At 44.1% G+C, this 19,168-nt stretch overlaps 4 protein-coding genes across 4 annotated transcripts; 3 read left to right on the plus strand and 1 right to left on the minus strand.

The window, feature by feature from the left end:
* The first annotated feature begins 863 nt into the window (after positions 1-863).
* LOC102707867 (15-cis-phytoene desaturase-like) lies at positions 864-4,603 on the plus strand. Its single transcript, XM_015836779.2, has 13 exons — positions 864-1,148; positions 1,439-1,499; positions 1,590-1,696; positions 2,158-2,226; positions 2,305-2,359; positions 2,442-2,489; positions 2,591-2,748; positions 2,872-3,110; positions 3,319-3,409; positions 3,494-3,622; positions 3,713-3,866; positions 4,214-4,308; positions 4,392-4,603. Exons 1-13 carry the CDS (start codon positions 948-950, stop codon positions 4,575-4,577), a joined length of 1,593 nt encoding a protein of 530 aa, XP_015692265.1. The 5' UTR covers positions 864-947; the 3' UTR covers positions 4,578-4,603.
* Positions 4,604-4,821: 218 nt separating this feature from the next.
* Positions 4,822-7,675, minus strand: LOC102708152 (calcium-dependent protein kinase 12). Its single transcript, XM_040523141.1, has 8 exons — positions 6,888-7,675; positions 6,357-6,494; positions 6,117-6,269; positions 5,889-6,001; positions 5,652-5,819; positions 5,445-5,572; positions 5,127-5,226; positions 4,822-5,056 (listed from the first exon to the last, which is right to left on the minus strand). Exons 1-8 carry the CDS (start codon positions 7,627-7,629, stop codon positions 4,997-4,999), a joined length of 1,602 nt encoding a protein of 533 aa, XP_040379075.1. The 5' UTR covers positions 7,630-7,675; the 3' UTR covers positions 4,822-4,996.
* A 2,797-nt stretch (positions 7,676-10,472) lies between these two features.
* On the plus strand, positions 10,473-12,163 carry LOC102720977. Its single transcript, XM_006652576.3, has 3 exons — positions 10,473-10,774; positions 11,001-11,152; positions 11,652-12,163. The coding sequence occupies exons 1-3, from the start codon at positions 10,643-10,645 to the stop codon at positions 11,815-11,817; spliced, it is 450 nt and encodes a 149-aa protein (XP_006652639.1). The 5' UTR covers positions 10,473-10,642; the 3' UTR covers positions 11,818-12,163.
* Positions 12,164-14,485: 2,322 nt separating this feature from the next.
* LOC102708435 (mechanosensitive ion channel protein 6-like) lies at positions 14,486-18,999 on the plus strand. Its single transcript, XM_040523383.1, has 5 exons — positions 14,486-16,778; positions 16,898-17,021; positions 17,226-17,519; positions 17,604-17,806; positions 17,893-18,999. The coding sequence occupies exons 1-5, from the start codon at positions 14,794-14,796 to the stop codon at positions 18,176-18,178; spliced, it is 2,892 nt and encodes a 963-aa protein (XP_040379317.1). The 5' UTR covers positions 14,486-14,793; the 3' UTR covers positions 18,179-18,999.
* Positions 19,000-19,168: the final 169 nt, after the last annotated feature.

Consider the following 19,168-nt stretch of genomic DNA (forward strand, 5'->3'; position numbering starts at 1 on the left):
AGGAGACGACAGTGGGTGAGGTATGCCTCATTATCATCGACATCGCTTGCCGGAGAAGAAAGAAAGGGAGTACTAAGTTATTTTGGGCGGGGTCACCTGAACGGATGACGCACGATGGCCATGTGGTGCGGCGGAGGTTGGAGCCCGATGACAGCATACACGAGTGGTGGCAGTAGATGCATACAAAGCTTAACGATGATCAGTGTGAGAGGAGCCGGTTAAGGAAGACAGAGGGAGCTTATCTTTCTAGCTTAGTGGACAACATCCTTGTCGAGCTACTATGTATACTAAAGCTCCACGTGCTATCACTTACCGACACGACATCCTAGGGGACTACCCGAGCATATCAACCAGTTGCGGGTGATCAACCTTATTGGGAGTGCACTCCTTGGTCCTATCCCAGTAAATCTCAAATTGTTCTTGTGAGTTGCAGTGGTGATAAATGGAAGAGAAGAAAGAGAGATAACACGTAGACATATAGGTTATCTTATACTTATTGAAGTGCAACGCTGTCGTTACGTGTACAGATAAAAACAACTTGGAACAATGCTCAAGAGGTTATTGGTCTAGTTTAAAAAGTTTAAGATATATAATATACGGTTTTGTAGTTTAGGCTGTTATTCAAACTAGGGGATAATTTTTAATATACATACTAAAATTATTAGTTGTATTTTTCTCTGTTTTATCTTATAAAATATTTTGACCTTATCTTCGTATATACATGGATCAATGTATTTATATTATGTCTATATTTATTAATATTTATATAAATTTAGATATAACTTAACGTTTAACAGAGTTAATACCAAATTGCTAGCGGCAAATTCCAAACTGCATCGGTAGAAATATACTTCGCCTTCCGTGAGGCACGCAAACAAACACATCGCGGGTAACTCGACCACTCGTCCCTCCCTCTCGTCTCGATTCCCGAAGCTTCCCGCCGAAGAATGTCCCGGTGTATGCCCCTCGCCGCGGCGCCCGTCGGCGGCGGCCGGTTCCCTCTGTCTTCCCTCCGCTGCCGCCGCCTTCGAGGGAGATCAGTACGGGCAGACGCCTCCCCGGAGGCCGAGACGCGGCGGCGGAAGAAGGTCGCCGTCGCCGGGGCGGGCTGGGCGGGCCTCGCCGCGGCGCATCACCTCGTCAAACAGGTCCGCCTCGCTGCTCCGGTGGCGCTCGATTTATTCCTGCTACATTCGTGTTCTCCTCTTCGTAGCGGCGGCAGAGTTCGTACGCTTGCCCGCTCGTGGTGCTCGTTCGCGTTATCCGTTCGTCCGCACGTCCGCCATACGTGCGGCGCGGAATTTTCTCCAGAAATTGTTTGCTTCACCGTCTCTCCTGAAATTAGAAATGAAAAGGGCTCATCGCCATTATGTAGAGTAGAGAAATTTAGTGGGTTTGTTCCTCAGCACTGTACCAATTACCATTGATCATTGATCAGGGATACGAGGTCACGCTTCTGGGGGCGGATAGCGGCCCAACCGAGGAGGTTGGTCTCAGAGGTATTGTTTTTTTCTCCAGCTTTCAGTCTATACTGTTAATACTTGGTGTGCCAGTTCTTCAGTAATCTTTGCATCGTGATGTCGCACTAGGGTTCTGGTATCCATACCGTAACATTTTCTCGTTGGTGGATGAGCTGGGCATCTCGCCTTTCACAGGGTCGACTAAAGCTGCATACTACTCATCGCAAGGGCTTGCGGTACCTCTCTCTCCATTTTACTAGGGAATTCGTTTGTTCAGCTTTAATGCATTCAAAAGTCAAAATTGTCATGTGCATGGATTTGCCTAGTTTGATTACAAAACAAACTATTTTTATACGTAGATTTTAGTTTTAGATGGATCAATATCTGTTCTTAGTTTCCTGATAAGACTAATACATTTGTATTACAGAAGGGGCAATTCTCTTCTACCATATTCACATATTGAATTTAGCCTTGTATTTTTGTGGATTGGCATGCTTTTTTTGTCTTTTCTTTTTCCAAAATCTATTTGGATAGCAAGCACAAAATGAGAGGAGGGCATGCCATGCAGTAACAATCCATCCCCAATTCCCCATGTATCATGTTGTTTCACGCTGAACTTTGCTCTGAATTTAAATTATCTGCAGGCCATTATTCTTCCTTAAACCTGATAGAATTGTATTGATCTGACCACCTGCAGGTGGAATTTCCCATTTTTCATGACCAGCCCCGATTACCAGCACCCTTTGGAATGCTAGCATATCCAGAAGTATGATTTCTGCGTACCTATCTCTCCAGTCCCAATCACCTCATATGCTCATGGTATCCTAATTTTTATTTGTTACAGTTCCCCAGTCTTCCTTTAATTGATAGGTTGACGTCAGTTCCTGTCATGACAGCAGGTATGCTTGTCCATCTATCCAGCTTCTGTCGTTAAATGCTAATGAGCTCACTTCTAACCACTTATTTGTTGCTTTGATCCAGTCATTGATTTTGACAACACAGACACTGCTTGGATGAAATATGATGCAAGTAAGGAAATTTTACATATTGCACTTGCACTTTATAAGAGTTGCCAGCTATATTTATAGTAGATCATTTCTTCCTCATGTTTCTTGTCATATTTACTGCAGTGAGTGCAAGAGAGCTGTTTAAGATGTTTGGTTGCTCTCAGAAACTCTACAAAGAAGTTTTTCAACCAGCAATTCAGGCTGCCCTGTTTGCTCCAGGGGAGCAATGCAGTGCAGCTGCAACACTGGGGATGCTGTATTATTATATGCTCTCTCATCAGGTCTCTCTTCTGTCTCATTTTTACTTTTTTCTTTCTTTCTTCTTATCTTCAATTTTTCATCCAAATTTATGCTGATCAACGAAACTCTTTCTAATGATTTCACATAGATTCCCAAATTTACAGGAAAACTCTGATTTTTTGTTGTGCCGTGGGGAAGTGGAAGACAAAATTTTCTCTCCTTGGTTGAAATCATTGGAATTAAAAGGATTAAAATTCCATGGGAACAAAGTTCCTACAAGTTTGGCCATAAATAAGGACACTTCACATGTCTCTGGAATTGTCTGTGGAGAGGAGTTACATGAAGCAGATGCATTTGTTTTGGCTACAGGACTGTCTTCACTACAATGTATTATCAAGAACAGGTACATATAAGATGAGTTACAGATGTAGTCATTGCAAGAATTCTGGGCCTGTTTCACCAATCACAACTAATTACATTCAGTAACCTGGAAGCTAAGATTTCTATAAAGATATGTACTAAGTGAGGAACCACACTTTTCTCCACTTGAAACATATTTTATCTTGATATATCTGTTTGTTTGCATTTTCTGACTACTAAATTTCTTCTAGTCCATTTCTACAGTCTCAGCAAGAATTCACTAATCTTCTTCATCTGTCCACAATTGATGTGATCTCTGTAAAGTTATGGTTTGATAAAAAGGTAATCACAAATAACAACATATACTTAATTTGCTAAGCAGAAATTCACATTGTTCTCACAATTTTTTTCTGATATTAATGTCAGATCACAATTCCAAAGGTTGCCAATGTTTGTTCTGGCCTTGATGATCCATCTGGCTGGACATTCTTTGACCTTACTTCAATTTATGAGGATTATGCTGACAAATCAACAACAGTTGTGGAGGCTGAATTTGTATAATCAATTTAAAATCAACCACCTCCATAACAAATTAAAGTGCTTTCTTCCAGGATGCATCTTATTGTTACCAGTTTCTTGTTGCAGTACAATGCTATCCATTTGTTGCCACTGAATGACAAGCAGATCGTTTCTGAGGCTTCATCGCGCCTTATCAAATGCATACAAGATTTTGAGGGTGCTACCGTGATTCAACACTTGATCAGAAGATCTCCTAAATCTGCAATGCACTTCCTTCCAGGTAAATTTAACTTTAACCTTGTAATATAAGTGCCTAGGAGTACTGCTCTAGATGCTCTTTGAGCCTCTTTCTTTGTCGGAACCTGTGATTCACAAGGCTTACACCCGTGCTAGCTCATTAAACTGCATAATGCTTGAAAAAAAAGTCAAGCGTTGGTTATAAATGATGCTGTGACACGGTTCCATAATCAGAACACACTAAGTACTCATGATCTCTTTCATTGCACAGTTGCACACCACATCTTGAGTATTTATAAAAACAATGCTCTTATTTACCTTACACTATCTCCTTGCCTCTTTGAAATACATCAAGCAGTACCAATCCAAAAAAAAATGCATTACCTGCAGGTTCTTACAAGTACACATTGCGAGGATCAACTACCTTACCAAATTTGTTTATTGGTGGTGATTGGATAGTGAACCGACATGGGTCCTTTTCAAAGGTGAGTGGAAAGTGGATAATATGTCACAGAATGCTTTGGAGTCATTACAATTTTTTTCATGAATCTCGGTTACTTATATGTAGGAAAAGGCATATGTGACTGGACTCGAAGCTGCTAATAGGGTGGTGGACTATTTTGGTGATGGTGACTTTGCAAAAATAATTGCAGTTGAAGAAGATGAGCCTCATATAGAGACAGCACGCAATCTCAACAGAAGAGCCAATGAATTGAAGACTCAGATTCCTTTCTCGGAGTTCTTTCTCAAATGATATAATTGGGATTGTTTCAGTATGACCATGAGATTTATGCCCATAACCCATACATAAAAAAGGTCAAGCCAGTTCGCACTTTTTTTCCTTTGTAGGTCAAGCCATCTCTTCAGCATGACCATGCGATTTATGTTTCTTTTGCTGTTGTGCATATTCACCTGACAGACTCATGGACGCTTCCAAATGAACTGAAGTAAATTAGTAATAATTAAAGAAGAAAAAAGGTTTGTGTAAAGTTTTCTGGAGTTGAGGTAGGTAAATATCTGGACTCCATATATGCTTTTATTTGCATACTGGTTATCAACAAATACACATACAAGCTCATCAGTCGAAGCAACTGGTTCTGGAGTTAACTTTTGTGTGTTTCATGTACTTGCAGCATATACTCGAACATGTCACAAAGAGATCAGAGAGTTTCCTCAGGTTTGTATTCCTTTCCTCATCATTTCCACAAACTCTTCATAGTCAATTCTTCCGTCCTGTGAATTCGATGGAGGAAATAAGTAAATCCATGGAAATGGTCCTAATTAGTGATAATAAATGCTTTACCTTGTCTTTATCAACTTCATCCAGTACTTGTTTAATGTTTGCTTCATCACTCATTCCGTACTCTTCCATGGCTTGTTCCAGTTCATCTCTTGTTATGTACCTAAGTTGATTTTCATGGTTTTTCGTTACTATATACTTTTTTTTAGAAACGAGTTTATACAAAGCAAAAAATGATGCAAGGAAAGCATATGTTGAACATTGTTATGGATGAACATGGTTGTTGCGCAGAACAAGTTTCAGTGTTGTCTAACTTATAGCTCATTATTAATGGCGGTGAACAAGATAAGTATGTTCATTGGTCAGCAAATATTATTTTACCCGCTGTTATCTTTGTCAAAGTGTTGGAATGCACGAAGTAAATCCTCCTCCTTTTCCAGTTTATGCTTATTTATCATAGCTGCAAGGAACTCGGAGTAATCAATACTGCCACTCTTGTCTACGTCAACCTGTATTACAGTATCACTTGTAAAATCTTTCATAAACTAAACATGTGGTGAAGAGCGTCACAAAAGGAAATGATCTTACCGCTTCCATAAGCTTCTGAACCTCTGCTTCAGTAATCTTTGATCCTAGCTTTGTCAAACCAACCTTCAGTTCTTCAACTGTGATTGTGCCACTTTTGTCTGTATCCATGTTATTGAACATCTGTTTCAAGCCTTTGATTTCCTCTGGTGATAGGTTCTCTGCAATTACCTAGAGAAGAAAGGAGACAATTAATTTTAGCCGAGGCATATTAGTATCCCTGTTAAGGAGTATTCTCACCTTAAGAGCTAATTGCTTTAATTTGTTCATTGCTTTGAATTGCTTCATTCTTGATAGTACTGCGCTATCGATAGGTCTGTCAGACGCACCGCCTTCTTTGAGCCATCGATGTTCTGTGGCGAGGAGACACCCATTTAAATAGTTGGCAACACACTAAATACAATTGCAGATAGTTTTTGCATTCATAACTTCATATTAGCATAGCAAAACACAATTCAGGTGCGCTACCTAATGCCTGCGATGCGGTAATCCTCTTCTGTGGATCTCTGTTTAACATCTGTCTGATAAGTTCCTTTGCATTTTCAGATATCGAAGGCCATGGGTTCATACTGAAATCAAGTTGGCCGACCAGTATAGCATCGAATATGCCTTTCTCTGTCTCTGCTCAGATATACAAATTTGATGATTGTCTCCGCAATGCTTGATACAATGTAGCATGCAAAGTTATTAAGATGTATGAATATTTACCTGCCCAGAAAGGGGGCGTCCCGCATAGAAGTATATACAATATCACCCCAGCGCTCCAGACATCGGCTTCTTTCCCATAATTTCGTTGTAGTACTTCTGGCGCCACGTAGTAAGCACTTCCCACAATGTCCTTATACACTTTACCTGCATTTATATAGAAAATTTTACCATGTAAATTTAGGATTGAGATTCTCTCAAAGGGACGTAGTCACTAACATGTAAGCCCTCTCACTCATGCGTCAGTGATCATGTCACTAGAGAATTTACATTGAGGATCTGTTTCTGTAAGTTTATATATATTTTGATGCGCTAGACTACTTGTATTATCCTCTCATCTCGCAATCAGGTTTTTTCAAACCATCGGTTGTTGCACCAACCGCGGTTATCATTGGGGTACGATAACAGCAGTATAATCCAAACAAATTTAAAAAGAATTTGAATTTTGATGGATTTTATGAAACTTTTTACGGTTACCTCGGTGGGAAGGTGTTAATGAATGAAAAAAAAAGGTAGTGTGGCTTGAGTGATGACCCTGACCTTCTTCGATGAAGACGGAGAGTCCGAAGTCGATGGCCTTGAGCGGCGCGTCGTCGGCAGAGCTGGCGAGCAAGAAGTTCTCCGGTTTGAGGTCGCGGTGTATGACCCCCATGAAGTGACAGACGTGCACGACGGTGATGATGTCGCGGAACACGGCGGCGGCCTGGCGCTCGGAGTAGCTCCCCTTGGCCGTGATGCGGTCGAACAGCTCGCCGCCGGAGCAGAACTCCATGACGAGGTGCACGCTCTCGTTGTCCTCGTAGGCGCCCTTGAACTCCACGACGTTCGGCTGCCCGCTGAGGTGCTGCAGGATGGTGATCTCCCGGCGCACGTCCTCCACGTCGGAGCGCCGCAGCAGCTTCCGCTTCGCGACCGACTTGCACGCGTACCGGAGCCCCGTCGCGCGCTCCGTGCACAGGTACGTCGTCCCGAACTGCCCGCTCCCGAGCTTCCGGTCCAGCTGGTACACCGTCCGCACGTCCACCATCGGCCTCTGCAGCACGGGGCCCACCTCGCCGCCGGCGGACGCCCTCCGGGACATCGCCCCCGCCGCCGGCAACGAGGACCCCGGCCGGTACGGCGGGGCCGCGTGCCTCGGGAAGGTCGGCCGCCGCCACCCCGCCGGCGGCTCCCCGCGCGACTTGCGGGGCTCGGCGGCCGTCGTCGTCGTCGTCGGCCGCCGCATCGTGCCGGACGTGATGGGTATCTCGTACGTCTTGGTGAAGCAGTTGCCCATTGCAACGGAACGGAAGGCCTTCGTCTCCTTGGCGGCGAGGCGGCGACGAGCCGAGGGATGGTGGAGTTTGGTTTGGGAGATCGAGAGAGAAGCCGCCGGCCGCGAGGTTTTGAAGCGTTCTTCTCCGCGCGCGGGAGCGAGCGAGCTGCTTGACGTGATGCCCTCCGCATTCGTTTCGCTGTTTGCTTTTGCTCTGGGTTTTGAGCTTTATGCCTTGTTTGCTTATCTCCGGAGGGAAAGGAAAGATTCAAAAGAAAGCCTCGGAATCACGCTAACCTGCGGCGCCGCGACGGCCGGTTTTTATTCGGCTTCCGTCATGCAAAAATACCTCCACTTTTTATCAGGCTAGTGCATATATTCACCGCCTCACCGAGTCACCGGTCACCTACCAGTGAATAGTTACCCAGAAAGCACCACCTCCTCATTTATTGGATGTTATTATCAATTTTTTTAAAAAGTATATGGATAGATTATATAAATATATACCTACACAAACATATAAGTTTATATATGAATTCTACAATCCTTAACATAAATAACAGATTGAACTGTAAATAGTATACGTGTGCCCACAGTCGTATTTGTTATTTTTTACGGATTCTATAAATTAAATTTGAAGTTGCATGTTTATGAAGTGATATATCTCATATTAATATATATATATATTTAAATTTTTAGTAACTATTTTAGTAGCATGCAATAGATGAAAGGACACCCCTCAAGAGATTAAAATCCACTCGCCAGTGAATACTACCGATGGAGTTCTATCGTCCTCGTATTTTTGCTTATGGTTATGCTTATGGTTATGTTTATTTTGGTTTTCTCATTGTATTTTATTTTTTAGTCTTTGCTTTAGAACACTAACAACACATTATATAAATAAATATTTATAAATTATTTTTATTTGTAAATATGATACTTGGTTTTTTTCATGAACACTAACAAAACGTTATCTTTCTGTGACATCGAAGAATGAGAAGCAGCTAGCAAATACTCTCTCGGAACTGAATCAACTGGGCCGGAGGCCGAAGCTAATGTGACGACCCAAGCCCGGCAAGAAAATATTCCGGCCTATAGCTTCAGAGAGTAAATCAACCAATGTAACGACTGGGCCTATTTAGCCTACGAGGAGGGGCCCTAATCCATCAGCCCAAACGAAAAGCCGGTTTGGCTTGCACGGCTTCTGGCCTCGGCACGCGGTGAGGCGCGCCGCCGCCGCCGCCGCGGCATTGCCGGCAATCGCCAACATCCGGAGGCGCCTCGCCGAGTGCGCCGCTCGGCTGCCCCAGTGGAGGGAGAGCGGACGGAGTCCAGGCCACCTCGGGCAGCCGCGTGGCTGACGCAGCAGCAGCGCCAACCCTGCCGCTCCTCGACGGCCACCGCGCACCACCATTTCGGAGCGTGACGCCGTGACGGGACGGCGGGCTACGGTTAGTGGACCTCCTGCGCCGTCGCGCGCCTTGCACTTCGGATACGCACCCGGGAGTTAGGCTGTGTTGCACCTTTCCCGGATTATTTCTCGTCTTTTACACTTACACCCCTAAACAGCAAAATCAGTGCGTTTTTGATAAAAACAATTATAGAGGAGTTTATTATATTATCTTTGTAAATTAATTTTTAATTTAATAATAATTAATTCTATTATTTATATTATTAAATAGCTATAAATTCTAAAAAGAACACTGCCCCACAAGGCTGTGGGGTGGTGGGAGCACCGGGCGTGAATCCGGTGTGATCCATTTTGGTTGCACATTTTGTCTGGCTATTGGTTGGAGATAATTTATATGGGAAAAGAGGCAGAAAAAAGCTTGGAAATGGTCCATCCTTCTTGTGTTTCTGGCCGGTATACGTAACAAAACCACTTCTTTTTTTTTTCCGTTTACGGAGATAAATGTACAGAAGTTCCTTTGAAGGCTAGTTGGTGCATGCGTGGTGTTTGCAGTCCAAGATAAGAAAGTGATAATTATTCCTGGTGAGTAGTAAAGACATTCGGCTATCAATTCTTCTCGTGTATATCATTCGTTTTATATTATAAGTTATTTTGAATTAACATAAGTTAAACAAAATTTAAAATATAGCAATATTTTTAACACAAAATAAAATATACAATAAAAATATATTTAATGGTAGATTTACTTAAAATGTCATATATGTTAGTATATTTTTATTAAATTTGGTTAAACTTGAAGATGTTTGATTTAGAACAAATTAAGAGTAACTTATAATATAAACCAGATATAGTACTAAACAGCTATGTCTGTAGAGCATTTAAACTGATTTACAACACTGAGTTGTGTAAAGGCCTGAAGGGGCTCATCTTGATTCTCGATGCAAACTCGATCAGGTCTCAAATCTTACTTTGTCCTGGGTTAATATATTATGAAGACCTTAACTCGGAGTCCTGAAAACAAAAGAACTTTGCATCGGAGTCTAGTAATTCAAACAAAAGGAGCACATGGTGTTTCCACTCTCCAGTCCCAAAGAAACGATGTGGACTTTTTGTGTATGCCCGGTAACGTCGTATGGAATTTCTACTGCGCTCATTTTCAAATTAATAGATGTAGCTGACTAATTAGAAGAAGAAAAAAAAGATGCTGACGTACGGTAGTGTGATCCAGGGGTTCATTTTGCTTCTTGACACAAACTTGAGTCTTTTTCTTTATTATTACCCCGAAACACCTTCCTACCTATACTTTGGTTAACTCAGGAAGACACTGACTCTACCAAACTACATGTAAGCAAACACTAGTTGCACTACATAAACCGTTGGTTGAGAAGAGTAGACGAAAAGGGACCCAGTCCAGTATTCTCCTCTAGAAGATTAGGTCGCTGTAGCCATGATTGTGAGTAGTGACTAAGGTTTTTCCAGTGGGCGATGCAAGACCGGAAGACACTATAGTTGAAGGTGTGTGTATATATATATGAGGTGACCCTGTTAAGCCTCGACTTACAATTTAGAAAGAACAAGGAGGAAGAAAGCAGGTGACACCTTTGCGGAAGGCACACCAAGAAGATGGCAGTGCCGGTTTACAGCATCACAAGGGCAGAAATCGAGGAGTTCTGGAGGAGAAAGGAGATGGAAGAAAAGGAGCAGCGCCTTACTGCCGAGAAGGAGGCTGCAAGAATCAAAGTCAAGACACTCATGGTCAGTTCTTCTTGTTGATCCACTTGTATTGTTGCGTTTATCAATCACTATCTCGACTTCTGATCTCTTTAATTTACTAGCTCAAGTTCAGTATGACATTTAGCATATATAGCAGATAAATCGAAGCGAGTAAACAAAAACTGATCTTTAGCATGATCTTGGAATTCAAATCCGAAAGAAAAAAAAATACCGTGACTTGGTGTGTCTGAATTGTTTGAAAAAGCAGATCGAGGATTATGCTTTGTTCGAGCAAATGATACTAGAGATTCTTGAGGAGGGCATCAAAGGTGGCAGGGCAAGGGAGGAGGGAGACACCACCACGAACGGCGCAGCTGCTGCCACCAAGAGCACTGAGGCAAGGATTGGCATCAAAGATTGGTAACCTGTTCCTACTTCTCAGAGCTATGCTATCCGTTCTTTCGGCAAATTTCCTGTAGTTGATATGGCAGAGTGCGTCCCTTTCTAAATAGTGCGTTTCCACATCCCCTTGGAAGTTGGATGCTGGTCCAATGTGGAAAACAATCTGTATTCCACTCCATCCATTTCCACAGTTTGGTTTCCTGTTGCAATTCTATAGTGGAATTTATAGTCAGGAACAATCGTATGAATGTAAGAATTAAGAACCTAACAATCTCAACTTGAGATAATCAAAATAAGAGGAAAACATCGAAGAAAATAAGTTTTTTTTTCTGTATACAGTACTAAGTATCAATTATCAACACGGCTATTTTCGTGTGCATGGACAATTGCTTATATTCTGGTGCAATTACGACCTTAGCATCCTTTCAGAAGTAATCTTAATTACTTGGTCTTCAAAAAAAGGAAAATTAAGTAGCTGTGGATATGACTGACCACCATCTTACCTCACTGGGTGCAGGTGGAGAAAAAGTACTTATGCTTATCTGAATGAACCAGCAATGACATCCATGGATGAGAACGGAAGAAGGAAGCACGCCATCAAATACATCCCACATGAGAGATGCATGAACTTCTTCTCATCGATTCCAAGTCAACATAATGCTACTACTTTTGCCATCTTCTAAATGTGCAAGCCAAGGATAAGCTGAGTCATATTGGCACATTAGAAAATATGCAAGTGGCATATGCATCCATCAGCCATCATTGAATCAGCTATGCTACGGGTGGAATAAACTACATTGTTTTTAGTGTATAAATATGTCGGAACCTAATGGTACTTTGGAATTAATCATTTGGTAACCTTGTCGGGTGCTTAGTACCATCATAAGCAGCCTATTTTTAACTTACTATTAATTGTGAAAAACATTTTTTAGTTGGTGCTTGTGGTACTATCAGAAGCTATTGCCAACACTTTTGTGATTGTGTCACGCATGTATATATACATATATTCAATTATTCAGCGTTGTACTATTCAGTGCACGTAGCAATCTTCTTATAGTTTTTTTTTTAATTCTTGCACCTTTAAAATATTTATTTAAAAAACAAACTGTCACAAAATCTATTTCCAAAATTTTTATTATTTCATCGGGTCATCCTAATCTGGTGCAACAATATAATTCTCTTATGCCATAATCTATTTGTATGTCAATGTTTTTGGCCACACTAATCTATCTAGTGCGGCAAAGTTTTTGGAACGACTACGGTCCTAGCGCTACGAAATAGTGCAGATTTTGGAGATACGTGTTGAGATAGTTTCGTTTTAAATATAAATATTAAAAATATGCAAGAAATTAAAAAAAATATTCTTGCATACACATCTTTATCTCTTTAATTTAATGCACTTTGCATAATCCCCTGTATTCATCAGCTGTGCTTACACGAGCATCCTCCTTGATTGAAAAAAGGAGCTAGTTCTTCCTACGCTTTATCTTTTATTTATTTATTGTACAGACTTGATCAAGTGTCCAAAGGCAACCAAGTTTTGTGAATACGAGGGTCAAACAAACAAAGAAACAGAGAAAAAAAAACAAGTGGAAGAAAATGACCTTACAATTAAAAGGTGATGTTACATGTTCTTGTCTTCACTTTTGCTAAGATGAGGAAAAAGTTCTACCTGGAGAACTAATCCAAGGATAAAAACAAGTTGTCTACACAGGAGTCATCGCTAGGATACAAAAATGAAAAAAAAGGCTGTCGCCTTTGTTACTTTGCAGCCGTACTCCGATGCTAACATGTTATTGGCTAACACTAACAAAGTGCTTAGATCACTTCGTTAAATTTCACTAAATTGGATTATTATTTTTTAGTTTATTATTTTTGAGTAAAAATCTGGATGGTTGACTGTAACGTTTTTCTATTGTTTCAAGAGTTGAAGACCTACTACGGATAAGCCCATATTGGCACTTCGGCCGCCATGTAGTGGGCCTACTATCACCGTAGCTTAATGGGCTAGAAGAGCAGCCCATAACTCCGGCTATGTCTCAATTAATGGAAGAAAAAAAAAGGGAGAAAACATAGTGGTAATCTGAAAAGAATAAAAATCCTTTAGAAATCCATATTCACATTGTGCCCACTTTTAACGTCATCGAACTTTGAAAATGATAAATTTGGTAGAGTTTTCAAGGGTAAAAACTTCCGGAATTATCAAATTTTGACAAACTGGTTTCGGTAGGGTTTGAAGTGGCAACAGAATGACTACACTCAGGAGAGAAGCATTGATACTGTGATACTGTCAGGTGGAGTTATGGCCATGGGTGCATGATTATACCAACTAGGGTGTGCAGAAATCACGTAAATGAACACAAATAGAGAATTTAGTGATATCAACAAAGCAATGTTGGTTTTTATATGCTTGATCGTGGGTTAGAGGACACATTCATAAGCATCTTTTTGAGCGTGTGTTAAAGGGAGATCAATAATGCAATGTTGGTTTTCATTTCTTTGAGCGTGTGTTAGATGACACATTCGTAAGTGTGTGTATGATGTCACATGTATAATGGTAACCGAAATGAAAATATGACTATAGCTGCAATCTCCTGTATAATAAGATGTTGGAGCTAGACGTGTCATTGGGGATGGTAGTAGGTAGTGTATACCCATTTCTAAAGATATTACACATGCTCAAACTAAATGGGCATGGGTGATCAACATATCGTGTGTATACCTGAATGTGCAATTAATGGATACCAATTAAAGCCCTAGTTGGAGATGAAGTTTTGTGACAAGTCACAAGTACTCTAAAAGAGGAAAAATGGCTCCAGCTTTTCAGGGAAAAAAAAATACAATCACACATTTTGCTATCAGCAACGGGTATCCGGAGGATCGCTGGGCCCAGAAAATATAGATCAAGCACACGTGAGATCCCGCGAAGCTAATGAAACATTGAAGATTATTTTTCCATCCTAAAGAGGTATCATAACGTAGCATGTAAAATTTAGTACCTTCTAATATCTAAAATATTAAAATGTACTAAATTTTATATAGAAAACAGTCATACTTTATGATATCATCTTAAGAATATGAAAAATGCTCAACATTCAAACGCGCCCAAGTAGAAACGGAATGAAAAAAAAATCAACTTTTTTTTTTTTGCCTTTCTCAAGTGACGTGTAGAGCGATCGAGAGGCCCAGAATAAACCACACCACAGTGCGCCGCCGTTGGTCGCGGAGATCACTTCGCTTCCGAGCAGTTTCCGCAGTCTCTGCCCCCCCGGCGTGTGCATGTCTCCCCCCACGCCGCTCCGCCATATATAAACCTCGCCGCGCGACGCTCCCGCGCCCGCGTAGCTTAGACATGCACGATCACTGATCGTCCGGCGCCCGCGCCGCCCTCCCCGCCGAGCCAAAGGGTAGCATTCCTCCCTACTCGAAATAGCACTCTCGCCGCCGGTGCGTGCGTGTCCGTGTCCGCGCCGGCGTCGCGTGAACGAGGACGAGGCGATGTCTGTGTCGTCCCACCGCCACGTCGACCCACGCTGGCCGACGAGGATCGCTGTCGTCGTTGATTGCTACCGGGCGGCGAGTTTCTGCGGCGCTGATTAGCTTTCCGGGGTTCGATCGATCGATCGATCGATTGATTGACCTCACCTTCCTGCCGCGCGATGGATCCGCGGGGGAAGGGCAGCATCAAGTCGTATGGATCGGACAAGTCGTCGCCGTCGGGCTCGTTCGACTTCGAGCACGACCAGGACCCGGACCGCCTCCGCCACCACGACGACGTGCACCGCCGCGAGGTCGTCGTCAAGATCGACCCCGAGGCCCACGTGGCGATGGAGCTCCACGCCGGTGGCAGCCATGCCAACGTGTCGGGGCGCAGCTCCACCTACAGCTCCACGGTGAACACGCCGCGCGCTGGCGGGGTGGTGGTGGGGGGCGTGGTCCCTGGGTCCGGTTCGGTGTCGAGCGCGTCGACCTCGCCAGGCGCTGGGGCCGACGGCGAGTCGTTCAGCTTCAAGAACCGGCCGCCGCAGTCGCCGTCGTCTCCAGCGATGAGCATCGGCGGGGAAGGCAGCGACGACCCGCCGAGCCGCCTCATTGGCAGCTTCCTACGCAAGCAGGCGGCGGCCGGCTGCGAGCTGTCACTCGATCCCGATCTGGATATGGAGGAGCTGAGGAGGCCGCCGCGCGCGCCCACTTCTATGAACGCCTCCTCAAGGGAGCTGCGCGTCTCGTTCCAAGATCCACACAAGCGGTTCTCCCCGTCGACGTCGTCGGCCTCCACTTCCTCCTACGCCGGCGACAGCAGGAACCAAGCCTCTAGCACAGTGGAAACCGCCGAGGTGATCCGATGCACGTCGGTATCCACTGGAAACAGCATGTTGGCTCGCAGCAAGACGCGTTCCCGGCTAATGGACCCCCCGCCGCCGGCGAGTAGTCACCCCACCGACGCGGAGCGCTCCGACCGCAAGTCGTTCGTCTCCAAGGGTCCTCCCAAGTCAGGGCAGCTCCGGTCGGGCCTGATCGGCAAGTCGGGGCTTATCGGCAAGTCAGGCCCCATCGGGAAGCCCGGCGCCTTCGAAGACGAGGACGACGACCCGTTCGTGGAGGAGGGGCTCGCCGCCGACTTAAAGCGCGACACGTTCGACTGCCTCCTCATCCTGGAATGGGTCGGGCTCATCGTCATCATGGGCTTGCTCGTGTGCAGCCTCACCATACGCAGCCTCGCCAACAAGAAGCTCTCGGGGCTCCACCTCTGGAAGTGGGAGCTCCTGGTGTTCGTGCTCATCTGCGGGCGCCTCGTCTCCGGCTGGGTGATCCGCATCTCCGTCTTCTTCGTGGAGCGCAACTTCCTGCTGCGGAAGAAGGTGCTCTACTTCGTCTACGGCGTGCGCCGCGCCGTGCGGAACGTGCTCTGGCTCGGCCTCGCGCTCATCTCATGGCACCTCCTCTTCGACAAGGACGCCAAGCGGGAGACGCACACGCTGGTGCTGCCCTACGTCACCAAGGTGCTGTGCTGCCTCCTCGTCGCCACCGTGATGCGCCTCGTCAAGACGTTGTTGCTCAAGGTGCTCGCCTCCTCCTTCCACGTCTCCACCTACTTCGACCGGATCCAGGACGCGCTCTTCAACCAGTACGTCATCGAGACGCTCTCCGGCCCGCCGCTGGTCGACGAGAGCCGCATGCTCGCCGAGGTGCAGCGGCTGCAGAGCGTGGGGATCAACATCCCGAGCGAGCTCCAAGCAGCCATACCGAGCAAGCCGGAGGGGGCGGCCTCCGGGCCAGGGCCAAAGAGTGGGCGCCTCACGGTGAACCCGTCGAGGCGAGGAGGAGGAGCAGGAGGAGGAGGGGGAGGGGGAGGGGGAGGGGGAGCAGGGGTCAGCAAGCAGCTGCAGAGGCAGAAAACCGAGCGCCAATGCGACGACGGGATCACGATCGACCAGCTCCATAGGCTTAGCCAGAAGAACATCTCTGCTTGGAGCATGAAGAGGTTGATGAAGATTGTTCGCTATGGCGCGCTGACCACCATGGACGAGCAGATCAAGCATGCCACCGGAGAGGACGAGCTGGCGACGCAGATACACAGCGAGTACGAGGCCAAGGTTGCTGCCAAGAGGATCTTCCACAATGTCGCCAAGCCCCACTCCAAGTGAGTAGTGCACCTGGTGCTACATCTGTGGTTTTTCAAGTACAAAATCATGTTTCAAATTTCTTCCCTAAAAAAAATTTCTTGGCTATATGCTTATACATTTCTGAAATGTGTTGCAGGCACATATACTTGTCAGATTTGATGCGTTTCATGAGGCAGGAGGAAGCTTTGAAAGCAATGGATCTTTTTGAAGGGGCACAGGAGCATAACAGAGTCAGCAAGAGGTCACTCAAGAACTGGGTGGTATGATCTTGTAATCTTGCCACGGATCCGTTTATATCTTAAGAATATTATCGTCTTTTTAATTGTAAGCCTAAAAGTTAATTATTAAATTTAATGAGTTAGATTAATTCTACTGGCAATATAATGTTATCAGTAGAGATTACCGGAAAGAGACCCTAAGAAAACACATAAAGTTCTGACTAATGTGTCATGTGGATTCTGCAGGTAACTGCATTCAGAGAGCGCAAAGCTCTTGCTCTGACGCTCAATGACACAAAAACTGCAGTGAACAAGCTCCACCAGATGGCCAATGTCGTCGTTGCGGTTATTGTGATTGCACTATGGCTTCTCATTCTAGGAATCGCTACGTCACGCTTCTTCGTCTTCATCAGCTCTCAGCTTCTTGTTGCCGTTTTCATGTTTGGCAATACTCTGAAGACCATCTTTGAGGCGATTGTGTTCTTGTTTGTGATGCATCCTTTTGATGTTGGTGATCGTTGTGAAGTTGATGGGATGCAGGTTACTATTATTTTCATTGTCCTGTGTTCATTGCAGGATTGCTTCACACTGTCTGACTTGGTTCTAAACTGTCAAAAAATTCAGGTAGTCGTCGAGGAAATGAACATCATGACGACAATCTTCCTCCGATATGACAACCTGAAGGTCTATTATCCAAACAGTCAGCTCGCCATCCAACCAATAATGAATTACTACAGGAGTCCTGATATGGGAGATGCAATCGATTTCTCTGTCCATGTCGCTACACCTGTCGAGAAACTGGCCCTCATGAAGGAAAGACTAATGCAGTAAGTATCGGTTCTTTAACCTCACCTTTTCTTGTCAAAACTCAATTTTTTCCTGACGAACAAGAATGTAACATTTGAAATTTCAGTTACCTTGACAACAAGAAAGAACATTGGTACCCTGGATCCATGGTTGTGCTCCGTGACGTGGATGACACAAACAAATTAAGGGTATCCATATGGTGCCGTCACACGATCAACTTCCATGACATGGGGATGAGATTCGAGAGGAGGGAGTTATTGCTCCAAGAGATGATCAAGGTCTTGAAGGATCTCGACATCGAATACCGGATGATACCACTCGACATCAACGTTCGCAACGCGCCTATGATCCAGTCTTTAAGGATGCCAACGACATGGACAACGTATTCTTGAAATGCAGTACCAAACTATCATGCCTGATCGGTGTTAGTGATGAGATTATGGATTGAAGTTGCTAGCTAGGCAGCAGTATTTCTTGAGTAAGGTGAGGTAGTATTGTAACTGAAGTGCCCTTCTGCTTTCCTGCATCTTGCCCAGGGCACATTCGGTTGAGTGGATTGAGCTGTGACAGTTTGCTAGAAAGAAGCAAGAGGCATGTGTTACTGTCCTTGCAGCCACCGCTTGCGCTTTCCTGTAACTGTAGAGTTAAAGTGTTCTGGTGCTTCTGAGGATAAGTTAGACATGCTGCTACAAAATAATTTTGATGATTTCATGCATCAAAAACTGAATGCAATTTTGACTGCGAATACCGGAATATCGAGCTTGAAGCATATAGTTCTGTAACTATTTTTACCTGGAACTTTCCCCCTGGATAAGGCTGATCTAGCAGGCATTGGCCTGTCTTTTCTTAACAAAAGAAGGTAGAGAGACATTTTTATTTTCATGGCCTAGTATTTACTTTGCCTGTAGGAGTAATAAGGTTGCACAGGATTTGGCATTTTTTATTTTGGAATAAGAAGATAGAAGAGACTCTACCTTGTATCCATTTCAATGATAAAATGGGTTGGTGTTACAATTTCGAATACAGAAGGGGGAGGGGGAAATATACTAGGAAAGAAAAGTTTCCAGCTTCTTTTAGGTACATAAACAAAGTAGCAAGAGTTTAAAGGAAAAAGAAAACTTGCAAAAGTTAAAGGTGCCGAACAGTCCATTGGTTCATCATCTTCTGGTTGAGTTGTTTGCGCGATGGCCCATAAATCAATAGTATCTTTGATCTGCCGCAATGTTTCTGGTAAGGTTTGTATTTGTTGCTCAAACACTCTTTTGTTCCTTATTTTCTAAAGTGTGTATGCACATGCTGTGAACCAAATAGTTTCAATTTTTGTCTGTTTGTTGCTTTGTCTGTTAGATTTGGCATTTGCATTTACATGTAGACATGCACAT

Source organism: Oryza brachyantha, chromosome 4 (genome assembly GCF_000231095.2).
Source record: "Oryza brachyantha chromosome 4, ObraRS2, whole genome shotgun sequence".
Classification (NCBI taxonomy): Eukaryota; Viridiplantae; Streptophyta; class Magnoliopsida; order Poales; family Poaceae; genus Oryza; species Oryza brachyantha.

Bases quoted from the DNA above. Each gene is read 5' to 3' on its own strand.
- LOC102707867 (XM_015836779.2), top strand. From the start codon at position 948: ATGTCCCGGTGTATGCCCCTCGCCGCGGCGCCCGTCGGCGGCGGCCGG. The intron at 1,697-2,157 runs GTACCTCTCTCT...GACCACCTGCAG, and splicing joins ACTCATCGCAAGGGCTTGCG to GTGGAATTTCCCATTTTTCA. The intron at 3,111-3,318 runs GTACATATAAGA...AATTTCTTCTAG, and splicing joins CAATGTATTATCAAGAACAG to TCCATTTCTACAGTCTCAGC.
- LOC102708152 (XM_040523141.1), bottom strand. From the start codon at position 7,629: ATGGGCAACTGCTTCACCAAGACGTACGAGATACCCATCACGTCCGGC. The intron at 6,495-6,887 runs GTCATCACTCAA...ATGCAGGTAAAG, and splicing joins CTTCATCGAAGAAGGTCAGG to TGTATAAGGACATTGTGGGA. The intron at 5,057-5,126 runs GTAAAGCATTTA...TCGAATTCACAG, and splicing joins ATGAAGTTGATAAAGACAAG to GACGGAAGAATTGACTATGA.
- LOC102720977 (XM_006652576.3), top strand. From the start codon at position 10,643: ATGGCAGTGCCGGTTTACAGCATCACAAGGGCAGAAATCGAGGAGTTC. The intron at 10,775-11,000 runs GTCAGTTCTTCT...TTGAAAAAGCAG, and splicing joins TCAAAGTCAAGACACTCATG to ATCGAGGATTATGCTTTGTT. The intron at 11,153-11,651 runs GTAACCTGTTCC...CACTGGGTGCAG, and splicing joins AGGATTGGCATCAAAGATTG to GTGGAGAAAAAGTACTTATG.
- LOC102708435 (XM_040523383.1), top strand. From the start codon at position 14,794: ATGGATCCGCGGGGGAAGGGCAGCATCAAGTCGTATGGATCGGACAAG. The intron at 17,022-17,225 runs GTATGATCTTGT...TGGATTCTGCAG, and splicing joins GGTCACTCAAGAACTGGGTG to GTAACTGCATTCAGAGAGCG. The intron at 17,807-17,892 runs GTAAGTATCGGT...TTGAAATTTCAG, and splicing joins ATGAAGGAAAGACTAATGCA to TTACCTTGACAACAAGAAAG.